At 41.6% G+C, this 13285-nt stretch overlaps 1 protein-coding gene across 2 annotated transcripts in view; it reads right to left on the bottom strand.

Moving 5' to 3' along the window:
• The window catches only part of OIP5 (Opa interacting protein 5), an 18685-nt gene extending 5400 nt beyond the window's left edge, over positions 1-13285 (bottom strand). Inside the window, exons 1-5 of one of the 2 annotated variants that reach the window (XR_014015480.1) lie at positions 12917-13285; positions 12619-12685; positions 8272-8394; positions 4754-4835; positions 30-155 (exon numbers count right to left, since the gene is read on the bottom strand). Coding sequence is in view for 1 of the 2 variants with exons in the window: in XM_081230190.1 (XP_081086316.1) it covers positions 4754-4835; positions 8272-8394; positions 12619-12685; positions 12917-13238 (594 nt within the window). In the remaining variant the exon portion in view is untranslated. The remainder of the gene's footprint in view (positions 1-29; positions 156-4753; positions 4836-8271; positions 8395-12618; positions 12686-12916) is intronic. The other variant, XM_081230190.1, reaches the window with a different exon arrangement.

Below are 13285 nucleotides of genomic sequence, written 5' to 3'. Positions count from 1 at the left end.
TATTTCTGAAAGAATTTTATACAACAAACCTAGAGCATAATAAGGTGACAGATACAAAGTTTCATGTGGAAAAAGACCAGCCACTGCTGAGCATCACTGCTTCTAGTCTCCTTCCTTCCTAGCCCTTATCACCAGTTTGGTGATAACTCCAAAACCTGGGGAGGAAGACAAGAATAAAGGGGGATAAGAAAGCTTGTGGAAACAGAAGCATTAATAAGTCTTTCCCTTTTTTTTCCAGTGGCAAGAAATTTTTTTTTCTAATTCTTTGTTCACAGTAACAAATACCTGTCTTTAATATTCTGCTAATCACCTTTAAGAGTAGCTCTGGTTGTCAGATTTAGAACAGATGTTTGACCTAAGTGTCCATCATCGGATGAATGGATAAAGAAGATGTGGCACATATATACAATGGAATATTACTCAGCCATAAAAAGAAATGAAATTGAGCTATTTGTAATGAGGTGGATAGACCTAGAGTCTGTCATACAGAGTGAAGTAAGTCAGAAAGAGAAAGACAAATACTGTATGCTAACACATATATATGGAATTTAAGAAAAAAAAATGTCATGAAGAACATAGGGGTAAGACAGGAATAAAGACACAGACCTACTAGAGAATGGACTTGAGGATATGGGGAGGGGGAAGGGTAAGCTGTGACAAAGTGAAAGAGCGGCATGGACATATATACACTACCAAACGTAAGGTAGATAGCTAGTGGGAAGCAGCCGCATAGCACAGGGAGATCAGCTCGGTGCTTTGTGACCGCCTGGAGGGGTGGGATAGGGAGGGTGGGATAGGGAGGGTGGGAGGGAGACGCAAAAGGGAGGGGATATGGAAACATATGTATATGTATAACTGATTAAATTTGTTATAAAGCAAAAAATTTAAAAAAAAATAAATTAAAAAAAAAAATAGAACAGATGTTTGTGGTAGCTAATTTTCAGTAGTTTTTTCAGCTTAGAATAGCTATACCTAGAACCAAACTTAGTGGTGTTACTCAGAATACAACCTGTACTCAGACTCACAAAGTTACCATGGATAAGTCTTCTGTTGAAGTAAAAAAAAAAAAAAAAAAAGATACTTCTGCCATAATTTGCATAGCACAAAATCTACTTTTTATGATCCAAGATACAAGAATACACAAAATTCATCAGGAAATTTTGCTTAAACAGGTCACTCTAGAGCCCATTTATCTTATTTGGGTGCTCTTGGACACAATGAATCATTTTTGTTCCTTTAAAGATTTTTCTTCAGTCTTTAGCGTTCAACATTTTTACTGTGTGTTGGGGTATAGTTATCTCTGCATTTATCCTACCTGTGCTTGTTGAGCTTATAGACATGTAGATTGTCTTTCATCAGATTTGGGAAGTTTTCAACCATTATTTCCTTGAACATTTTTTCTACTTTCTCTTTCCCTTTTGTACTCCCATTACCAAAGCATATTTAGGTGTGCTTGATGGTGTCCAACAGGTCTCTTAGACTGTTAATTTTTCTTCATTCTTTTCTTTTTTCTTTCTTCTTCAGATTGCAAATCTCATCAGTCTATCTCCAAGTTCGCTGATTCTTTGCCCAATTCAGATCTGCTGTTGAGCCTCTCTGGTGAATTTTTCATTGCAATTGTTGATTGTATTTTTGTTTTTTTTTAATTTTATTTTTTTATACAGCAGGTCTTTATTAGTCATCAATTTTATACACATCAGTGTATACATGTCAATCCCAATCTCCCAATTCATCACACCACCACCACCACCCGCTGCCGCTTTCCCCCCTTACTGTCCATACGTTTGTTTTCTTGTTGATTGTATTTCAACTCCAGGATTTCCATTTAGGTGTTGTTTGTTTTTTAAGCCCTTTTAAAAAAATTTACTATTCTTTTTTAATCTTTGGCTGCGTTGGGTCTTCGTTGCTGTGCACGCGGGCTTTCTCTAGTTGTGGTGAGCGGGGGCTACTCTTTGTTGCAGTGCGCAGGCTTCTCACTGCGGTGGCTTCTGTTGTTGCGGAGCACAGGCTCTAGGTACATGGGCTTCAGTAGTCGTGGCTCACGGGTTCTAGAGCACAGGCTCAATAGTTGTGGCACACGGGCTTAGTTGCTCCGCAGCATGTGGGATCTTCCTGGACCAGGGTTCAAACCCGTGTCCCCTGCATTGGCAGGCAGATTCTTAACCACTGCACCAATAGGGAAGCCCCTTTTGCACATACTTTTAATTGCTGCTTTGAAGGCTGTGTCTGCTAAGTCCCAACATCTGGGCCTTTTCAAACAGTTTCTGATGCCTGTATTTTATCCTGTGTATGGGTCATACTTTTCTTTGCATGTCTCCTAATTTTTATTGAAAACCAGGCATTTTAGATAACATATTAAAGCAATTTGGGATATTAAACATCCCCCTACCTCCACCCCATGTCCTGGCTTGTAGTGGTTATTTTTTGCTTATCTGTTTAGTAGTTGGCTTGACTATTTCATTGATGTCTATTTCCCTCACAGTGTGCAGCTTCTGATGTCACTCCTCGGAGGACAAAGCCTTGGGCATGTGCAGTCACCCTGGGATGACAGTGGATTTAGCAGGGCCTTCTTTGACTCTCTTTCCCTGAGCTCTGTGTAAACTGGATGCCTTTGTTGATATCACACCCAGCTATTAGCCTTCACTAATTTCTGGCTGACTGCTCTATTTTGACAGTGCCCTGGGACATAAATTGCTCCAGTCTAATCCAGTTAAAATCAGACCCATTTATACGGGGGTAGTCTTTAAGGCCAGTCTTCTTTTGTCCCAACCCCAGGAGGGCTCTTATTTTAGCTGTCTGTTTCCCGGATTTTCTCTTATAAATTTCTAACTTGTCCATGGTTTAGCTTATTGTTCATATGGACTATCAGCTTCCTCTTAATTGCTCACCACCAAAATCTCCATTGTTTTGGGTAGAATCCTTAGACTTGAATATCCCCACACCCTGTTCCAAATAAAGTTAGTTCCCTTAGGAAAGCTTCAGAGCTCTTTTTTTTTACGATCTACCTCTTAATATGGGCTCCCAAGCTGGGGTGGGGTAGTGTCTCTCAGAGTAACACCCCTGCTTTACCAGCAGGGTGCTGGGCAGAGGCAGTAGCTTCTGGTCTTCTCTGCTTGCATCTGTCAGCATGAAGCCTCTGCCCTACAAGCAATCTGGGACAAAACTGACTGGGTTCCTAGTACTCTTAGCCTATTTTGCCAGTGGTAGAACTTGCACACTACAAATGGCTGTTCTTGCCTAGAATAGAGCTTCTGATGAGAAATGCTGGTAGCCTGCCCCTCCTGGGAAGATACCACAGCCCTAAACTGAGAGCTAGGGAAAAAGGATCCCTGTGCTCTTGGCTGCATTTGCCCAGATGGAGCCTCCCTCCCTCTGAGCTGGAGGGGCAAGGGAGGGAGGGAGTAGGTTGTGGCTCAAATGCCACAGGTTTTCACTGCTCTTACCAAGGTTTAGTAGATTTTCTTCAATAAATATCTCTTCATTTGCTTTAAGCCTTGAGGAAAATTTCCACAGACTTAAGATGGCTGTTTTCTTTATAATTTTCTTTGGTTATGGCTGTTTTGTTGGGGAGGGGTCCATGAAGCAACTCCGGCCACCATTCTAGAAGTTATCTCCCATACGAATTATTTCTAACCACAGTATTTACTGACCCTGCTCATCAACTTAGTTGCTCAGAGCAAGGGTAGGCGAACTATGGACTGCAGGACAGCCTGCTGCCCATTTGTTTTAATAATGTTTTATTGCTCCAAAGCTATATCCATGTGTTTATATACCGTCTATGTCTGCTTTTGCACTACAATAGCAGAGATGAATAGTAGAGACTGAATGGTCTAGCTTAAGACATTTGTCGTCTGGTCCTTTACAGAAAAAGTTTGCCAATTCCTGGCTTAGAAGGTGGTTTCATGAGCTTAGTTAATTATGCAAAAAAAGAAAAAAAAAATCACTGTTCCCCTGTCCTAAAAGTTACTTAAACTTTGAAAAGTAGGGCTTCCCTGGTGGCGCAGTGGTTGAGAGTCCGCCTGCCGATGCAGGGGACGCGGGTTCGTGCCCCGGTCCGGGAAGACCCCACATGCCGCGGAGCGGCTGGGCCCGTGAGCCATGGCCGCTGAGCCTGCGCGTCCGGAGCCTGTGCTCCGCAATGGGAGAGGCCACAGCAGTGAGAGGCCCGCGTACCGCAAAAAAAAAAAAAAAAAAAAAAAAAAACAACCTTTGAAAAGTAAATGCCCTGGTTACTAAATGTGTAATTACCGAGGAATAAACTATTAACAGTGCTAAAAACAAAACCAACAGTAAATTCTAAGGTTGTTCTTCCGACGGTAGTAAAGTTGTAGCCAAATTTCCACTCAGAATGAGCCAGCAAGCTACTGAAACAAAGTTCCTTTCTTCAACTGGAAACCATGAAACACTAGTAAAGCCCATTTAAGTAAGAATTCTTAATGATGGTTTCAGCACTCTTTTTCCTCCAAGCTATCTAAGCATGAGGTGCTTGCAAAGAGGAAAGACCTATGAAGGATGATGGTGTCCATACCCAGCAGAGAGGAGGAATAGGAATGTGGAGCTCAGCAGCTCTCCACCTCCTCCTGAACCAGACTTGACAATATGGCTTTACTATTTTGCTTTGTGTCACAAATTCAATAACCAGGTATAAAGAATTACTGGCGTATTCACCATTTCACTGCCCCTAAATTCACAGGTACAGATTATTAGGAATTGCCTATATTAAAGGAAACACACAACCATCATGAAATTTTACCTCTGCAACCTTTTCTGGTAGAGATACGTTGTGAATATCCATCTCAGATGCGTTTACTATGGCTTTTGTTTTTAAGAGGTAGCTAAGTAGAAAATATAGAGAGAAAATATTAGTACCATACCACAGTTATAATTATCAAGGAACCAAACTTGCAATATCTCTCAAGCAAAGATTGCCTTCTTGCTTATTTCAAGATTCATAATGTATTTTGTAGGAAAAATATTCTCAATTAATAAGTCATCACGGGCTTCCCTGGTGGCGCAGTGGTTGAGAGTCTGCCTGCCGATGCAGGGGACACAGGTTCATGCCCCGGTCCGGGAGGATCCCACATGCCGCAGAGCAGCTGGGCCAGTGAGCCATGGCTGCTGAGCCTGTGCGTCCGGAGCCTGTGCTCCGCAACGGGAGAGGCCACGACAGTGAGAGGCCCACGTACCGCAAAAAAAAAAAAAAAAAAAAAAAGTGATCAGAGGGACTTCCCTGGTGGCACAGTGGTTAAGAATACGCCTGCCAATGCAGGGGACACAGGTTCGATCCCTGGTCTGAGAAGATCCCACATGCCTCAGAGCAACTAAGCCCGTGTACCACAACTACTGAGCCTGCACTCTAGAGCCTGCGAGCCACAACTACTGAGCCCACGTGCCACAACTAGTGGAGCCCGTGCTCTGCAACAAAGAGAAGCCATTGCAATGAGAAGCCCCCGCTGGCCGCAACTAGAGAAAGCCCGTGCGCAGCAACGAAGACCCAATGCAGCCAAAAATAACACAAAAAAATATATAATTTTTTACATATTAAAAAAGTAATAAGTCACCAGAGAGACCCTGTGCCTCATCTCACCCCTTGCCAGCCCAGAATACATGATTTAAAATTATCCTAGGACAAACTAAAGACAAAAAACCAGGGTCATATGAATAACTGTGATAAGTATAAGCCTCCTAACTCTACCAGTAGATGGTGTAGCACAGTTAGAAGAAAAGTAACCACAATTGTGACAAATACTGTTGGTTGCCTACCCCAGAGCCATTCCTCAAGTTTTTGTTGCTAACAGAACCCAGATTTTGTTTAGGGCAGCAGTGTGTCCAGTCCTAAAAGATGAATCATAACTGTTCTGGGCCAACTGTGGCAATCTTATTCCCTACTGTCACATATTTGCTTTTCCAGCTTAAGGCAACCATGTGACATAGTTGTGCCAATGATAAGGAAATTTTTGCTGATAAAAGAAGACCATTCCCTGTGTTCCCACACTTACCATATCCTTTTCCTTCCAGTTTTGGATGCTACTATTTATGGATGTAATGCTTATACTTGCAGCATCCAAGAGGAAAAGGCCAAGAGGATCAGAGATGCTGACCCAGAGCCCTGTCATGGCTGAGCGACTAGAACAATCCTGGAGTGGCCAACTGCCCCACACTGTACTTGTTAAAGCCACTCTTTGGTTTTCTGTAACTAGCAACCAAATTCATTCTGATACAGACATAGATTTATCACATTCCCAGACTCATGCTACCTATACTTTCCCTTTTTTTAAAAAAAATTTAATTTTATTTATTGACTGAGTTGGGTCTTCGTTGCTGCGTGCGGGGCTTTCTCTAGTTGTGGCAAGCGGGGACTACTCTTCATTGTGGTGCACGGGCTTTTCATTACAGTGGCTTCTCTTGTTGAGCGCAGGCTCTAGGTGTGCGGGCTTAGTTGCTCTGCGGCGTGTGGGATCTTCTCGGACCAGGGCTCAAACCTTTATCACCCGCATTGGCTGGTGGATTCTTAACCACTGCGCCACCAGGGAAGTTCCCTAATGTCTACTTAATCAGAAAGAATATACTGACCTTTGAGTCCAGCTCCTCATTTTGATTAAGAAATTACTTAAAAATCTCATAATGCTTTTCACATTTATATTAAAAATTTTTGTTACTAAAAGCTTATTTCCCTAAGCAAAAACTCGATTACAGGTTGGCTGGAATAATTACTTAAAACTATTTCTAAAAAAGATTTGAGGTTACGAATAGCACACATTTAGGGATACTTTTCCCTGTGTCTTTAAACTTAATTCTAAATAGACATTATTTAAGAATGAACTAGAAATTGAAAGTAAAATATCAATCCATCTCAAGTACATATGTCCTGTTGAAAATCAGCATTGAGGGACTTCCCTGGTGGTCCCCGGTTAAGACTCCACACTCACAATGCAGGGGGCCTGGGGTTCAATCCCTGGTCAGGGAACTAAATCCCGCACGCCACAACCATCCACGCATGTGCCGCAACTAAGACCAAGTTTAGCCAAATAAATAAATGTTTAAAAAAAAAGAAAAGAAAATTGGCATTGAAGAACAAATAGTGTACCTAATGTGCACTGAACAACCTCATGGTAAAGAATGGGCTTTATTTTTTTATTTATTTATTTTTGGGGGGGGCTTTATTTTTAAGGTTGTTTGTTTGTTTTTGCAGAGTCTTAACCACTGGACCACCAGGGAAGTCCCCACTATTTATAAGTTTTATTGCTCTTGTCCTCCATAGCTCAGCTAGAAACACCCATCTAAGCGCATTAAATGAGGAAAAGGAAACTTTCTGTTTTATGAATGGAAATTAAGCTTTGGAGTTAAGACATGGACTCAATTCTCAGCTCCTCCACATCTCCAAGCCCCAGTTTTCTTACATTAAGAACTCAGTAGGGGGAAAAAAAAAAAGAACTCTGAGGTAAGCATAGTACAATACCTGACACAAACTAGGTCATCAATGGCTGTTTTTGTTTCTAATAACAAAGAAAAGACTTTGACGGATGTTTCAGTTTGTTGCAATAAAAGAAAAGCTTAAGTAAAAAGTAGAATTTATATTTAGAAAGATAAGAAATATCCAAAGTAATTCATGAGAAGGAACAAACAATAGGGAATTTTTTTCTGACTTTATGAGGCCACATGGTCATTATTTTTTACTTTTCTTTGTGTATCTGCTTCATTCTCCTTTTTCTCTAGACAAAATTTCTCTGCATTTACATGCACGACATAGAAAATATCTACCCTAAACCTAGAGCTTTCACTTCCCAACTTCAGCACCAGTTCCATCTACAGATGACCAATGTCTCTGGGTCTTTATTTCAAATTCTTAGGGTAAAAAGCCTGATTGGCTTAGCTTAGGTCAGGTCTATTCCTGATCCCATCACCTGGGAGTGGCATCACACAGGATAACAAACATGGCCACAAAGTCCCACACTATGGGAGGGAGAAAGGGGCTAGGCACAAACCCCAAAAGTGTCTACTACAGCATTATTTTGCAAAAACTTACCTTCCAAAAGTTCTTGGAATGAAAGAATATCCTCTCAGTTATTCCATGGTATGATTATTAACACATGGTATGATTATGAGACATCTAAAATGATCATAATGTTATAAGACTGTGTTTTGGTCCCATTGCCATCTTTTTTGTAAGAAACAGTACCTGGCTTTAGCATTTTCTCTGGTACAAACATTCTGCCTTTTCTCGAAGATGGTTTAAAATTTATTTGATAAAGCATATCTAAGTCTACTTACCACACCATTTTGTCAGTGGAAAGGCAGAAGTGACCTCTCAAGGCAGCAAGGGCAGCATGAGTAGAATACAGATGGAAACCAATGGGAATCTCACAGGAACTACAGAATAAAAGGTTGTAAGTGCTGGGAGGAAAAAACAGGATATGGGTTAAGAAAGAAAATCAGAGAACAAATACAAAATAACTCACATTATGGACTCATTCCTAAAAAATAGGCTATAGTAGGAATGAGCCTAAGGAAATGTCACATTCAAGAAAGGTTAACTCAGAGATTATAGATACCCTTGTGGATTCTGGCCACAAAAGCCATCATATGATATATAACTGTCATTTCACTGAAGTAATTTATATCTGAAAGCAGAAAAAGAGCTAACAAATCAGATTAACATTTAAACAGGGACCTCCCTGGTGGCTCAGTGGTTAAGAATCCACCTGCCAATGCAGGGGACACAGGTTCAAACCCTGGTCCGGGAAGATCCCACATGCTGTGGAGCAACTAAGCCCATGCACCACAACTACTGAGCCTGCGCTCTAGAGCCCGTAAGCCACAACTACTGAGCTCACGTGCTGCAACTACTGAAGCCCGCGCGCCTAGAGCCTGTGCTCCGCAACAAAGAGAAGCCACCTCACTGAGAAGCCCATGCCTAGCAATGAAGGGTAGCCCCCGCTCGCCACAACTAGAGAAAGCCTGCAGGCAGCAGTGAAGACCCAATGCAGCCATAAATAAATAAATTTATTAAAAAAAAAAAAAACATTTAAACATATAAAACTACACATGACCATATAAATTAGCTACCATTAAGCCAATTTCCAGTTAAAGTAAAACAATCAAATCGATTAGGGCTTATTAAGCAATTTATTAATAGAACTCAAATCAGGTTTTGTTTTGTTTTGTTTTTGCAGATATAACAAAAAATAAAAAAATTACCCAGATAAAATGCAAAAGAAAGAAAATAAATCGTATTGTCCTAGCAAGCTATTTTATTTTCCTTTATCCTTTGAAAGATTACTGGATGAGGAATCAGGAAACGTGGATTTTAGTTCTAGTTACACCATGTGGGTAAGTCACTTACCTTATTTGCTGGTGTATAAGACAAATCCAAATATTACAAAAAATATTTAAGAAAAAATTAACTTTCGCCATTCATGTACTGAAAGCAATTTAAAGTGGTTTAGTAAGGGAAAAAAATTATCTGTATAAACATACTATATGCAGTAAATGAGTACTAATAAAGTATAATAATTGCATGGCTAAAAATAGATTCATGTCAATGGACACTAAAGACCAAGCAACAAAATATAAATTTACTGGTAAATGAAGTCCCACACCACACATGCAGTACTGTATTTTTGTGACTATGTTACCAAAAAGCAAGCCATGAAATAAAGTTGCATTTTTATTAATTCCTAAGTAGGAATTAATTATATCAGACAAACCACAGTACCTGTAGACAAATATCTGTAGAAACTAATAAATGGGACAGAGCTGGGACTTCCCTGGTGGCGCAGTGGTTAAGAACCTGCCTGCCAATGCAGGGGACACGGGTTTGTTCCCTGATCCTTGAAGATCCCACATGCCGCGGAGCAACTAAGCCCGTGCACCACAACTACTGAGCCTGCACTCTAGAGCCCGCAAGCTACAACTACTGAGCCCGCATGCCACAACTACTGAAGCCCGCATGCCACAACTACTGAAGCCCCCATGCCTAGAGCCCGGGCTCCGCAACAAAGAGAAGCCACCGCAATGAGAAGCCCGTGCGCCACAACAAAGAGTAGCCCCCGCTCGTCGCAACTAGAGAAAGCCCGCGCGCAGCAACCAAGACCCAACGCAGAAATAAATAAATAAATAAATGTAAAAGTGTCTTTAAAAAAATAAATGGCACAGAGCAAAATGTAAAGAGATCCCAAAATTATGCTTAGCATGTAACATATAACAAATATTTCATTGAATATTAGTCTGCTAATGGCCCAGGAGTGAAGGTTTGCATCACACCAGGTAAAGAACTATGATCATCTGAGTGCCTGCTGAAGGCAATAGGAATACAGAATGGGTAGTGGAAGAGGGTAGTTATAAATACCAGCTATGACCATGTGAACCAGTTACAGGAATGTAATTGTCATGAATATCTCCTCCTTATTTTGTTATGAATAGGTTTACATGTATGTGCGTGTTTGTTTTCTTCCCTTTCTTTTCCCTTATATAACATAAGATGTACTGACTTTGTATTATAGTATTTAAGTATTAATTTTACATCATAGTATTTAAGCTATGAGATATCAAGGAGAACAGTAAGTATCACTTAAGGACTTTATCTCCTTTTCTGGAGGAGGGTTTAGTGCGTTTTTAGTTGCATGCAAGATAGCTGTAACATGTTAGGAAGAATTATGACCTTGTTATTGTCTTTATTTGGAGATTAAGTATGGGTTTAGGAGATGCATGTGGATGCCAGGTTAACACGTAATGATTAAATTTATGTCAGTTTGAGCCAAAGGGTGCCCAGTTATTTGGTCAAATGTTATTCTGAATGTGTTTATGAGTATGTTTTTGAATGAGAGTAATATTTGAATCAGTAGACTGAGTAAAGCAGTTTGCCCTCCTTATCGTGGGTGACCCTCATCTAATCAGTTGAGGACCTGAATAGAACAAAAAGGCTGGCCCTCTCATGAAAAAGGGGAACTCCTCTTGCCTGACTGCCTTGAGTTGCAACACTGATCTTTTTTTCCTGCAACACTGATCTTTTTTTCCTGCCTTTGAACTTGAACTGAAACGTTCAGCTCTTCCTGGGTCTGGAGCCTGTTGGCTTTTGTACTGCAACTTACACCTTTGGCTCATGGATCTCAGGCCTGTGGACTTGGACTAGAACTAAACCTCTGGCTCTCCTGTGTCTCCAGCTTATCAACCTGTCTCTTGGGACTTCTCATCCTCCATAATCTAGTGAGCCAATTCCTGACAATAAGTCTCTTCCTGCTGAGTCCCACGGCTCTCCTTATTCCAAACACATGGAACTTTCTGTCCAGTGTTTTATAAACCATCTAGATCTGTACTGTCTATTAAGAATGCAAACCACATAAGTAATTTTACATCTTCTATTAGTTTATCTTCAAAAAAAAGTAAAAGAAACAGGTAAGATCAGTTTTAATACATTTTATGCTACCCAATATTCAAAAACATCGTAATCAAGGGAATTCCCTGAGGGTCCAGTGGTTAAGACTCAGCACCTTCACTGCCCTGGGCCTGGGTTTGATCCCTGGTCTGGGAACTAAGATTCCCACAAGCCATGCGGCGTGGCCAAAAACCAACAACAACAAAAAAACCCCATGTAATCAGTACTTTTAAATTATTCAATGTTTTGGGCCAAGTTTTCAAAATCTGGTGTGTATTTTGCACTCACAGCATACTTCAATTCAGAATGGCCACCTTTTAAGTGCTCAATAGCCACCATGTGGCTCGTGGCTACAGTACTGGAGAGCACAGGTCTAGCGAGATGCGCTTCCCTCTAAGATATTCAGAGAGCTTCTGCCTCTGGCCCCAAATGAACCAGTTCCAAGCAGGCCATCACTCCTTCCCTCTCTGTTTCCTTTGGGTGGGAAGAGGACACTCCTGCAAGGATAGGGAGTGTCTTTCAGTTAGGAAAGAGGAGCTGCAGAACTCTTCCTGATTAGAGTACAGCAACTAAGAATTCCTATACGAACTCTACTTAACATTAAAATTGAACCAAACTGTGGTCAGAATGAATTGTCTTGCTGTTAAAACCAACACTGAAAATTGAGTACTACTGAATTCAACTGAATTCAACTGAATTCAACTGAGTACTTTGTTGTCACTTGTATATCACACTAGTCAAGATGCAAAGTTTACCAGGCAATATTCAAGTAACTTTCCACCTGTGTTTTTCCCCAGGTTACAGCAGAATTAATCCTGCCATAACCTATTACAAATTCCAGGTTAAATGAAAACTTGTAATTCCTAGTTATGTCAAAGGATTGTAGTTTATGGTAAGTGATTCTCACTATACACTTAAAGGTAATTTTCTTCTTTTTCCCCTACTAGACATAACTTTCTTAAACTCACTTCACTTGCACAACCCACTAGGGAGATGTGGCCCTCAGAAAGACCTTAAAACCTACACGCAAATATCTTTTCCATTTCATTAATACATCAAGTTCGTACAAGACTCAGTCAAGTAAAGGGAGCATCCTTCCAATACACTGTATGGATGGAACAGACTTTTATTCTAGTGCAAGATAGGAATAAACTGTTTTCTCCTCGTACAAGTCGGTTCCACGCTCCTCAGTCTCATTAAGTCAGGGAATGACTAGAGATCTATCTGGAATTCTCAGTACGTACCTGCCTTTGAGCGAACCGTCAATGCCAACTAGGAAGGGAGCCTCCAAAACTACATTATTTGTGACTCCTAGGAAGACAAACACGGGTCAGAATGACTACCTGTGAGGCATTGAAAGGGAAAAACTCTCCCCTCCAGAAAGACTCATCATGGCCACAAAAATAATGAAAAGTGATTCGCCCCCGACCCCTGGCAAAGGAGTTAATTTCCTTCCAAATTTTCATCCCGCTTTCCTCCCAGCCGGCTCCCAGCCACCCAGTAAGAAAGCGGCAACGCTTTCCAGACGCCGTGCCCACTCACTGGAGAAGACCACGGCTCCAAGGGACCCCGACAGGTCCCAGGCGAGGTGCACAGAGTCAGCGAGCACGGCGTGGCACTGCGCACACTGGAACACAGCGCACCTCTCGGGCTGCAGCCACCATGGCAGCCGTGGGCCGGAAGACGGCTCCTCTGGCCCCAGCCCGGCGGGGCCGAGTGGCGAAGACCCTTTCACCACCTGCGTGTCCCACTCCATGGAAGTCGTAAGAGAAGGTTCATCAATCGTCTTCTTAGCGCCATCACAAAAGTTACCCCGCGGCTGCTTTGCAAAGCGCGAGCGATGCCTCCGCGGCCGAGCCGCCATCTTCTTGCAGCTGGCGCCTCAGTTTCAAAGACGCACCATGCCCCGCC

The sequence above is a fragment of the Mesoplodon bidens genome (assembly GCF_964165515.1).
Source record: "Mesoplodon bidens genome assembly, chromosome: 3".
NCBI classification, from domain to species: domain Eukaryota; kingdom Metazoa; phylum Chordata; class Mammalia; order Artiodactyla; family Ziphiidae; genus Mesoplodon; species Mesoplodon bidens.
This window is presented reverse-complemented; position numbering and strand designations above follow the sequence as displayed.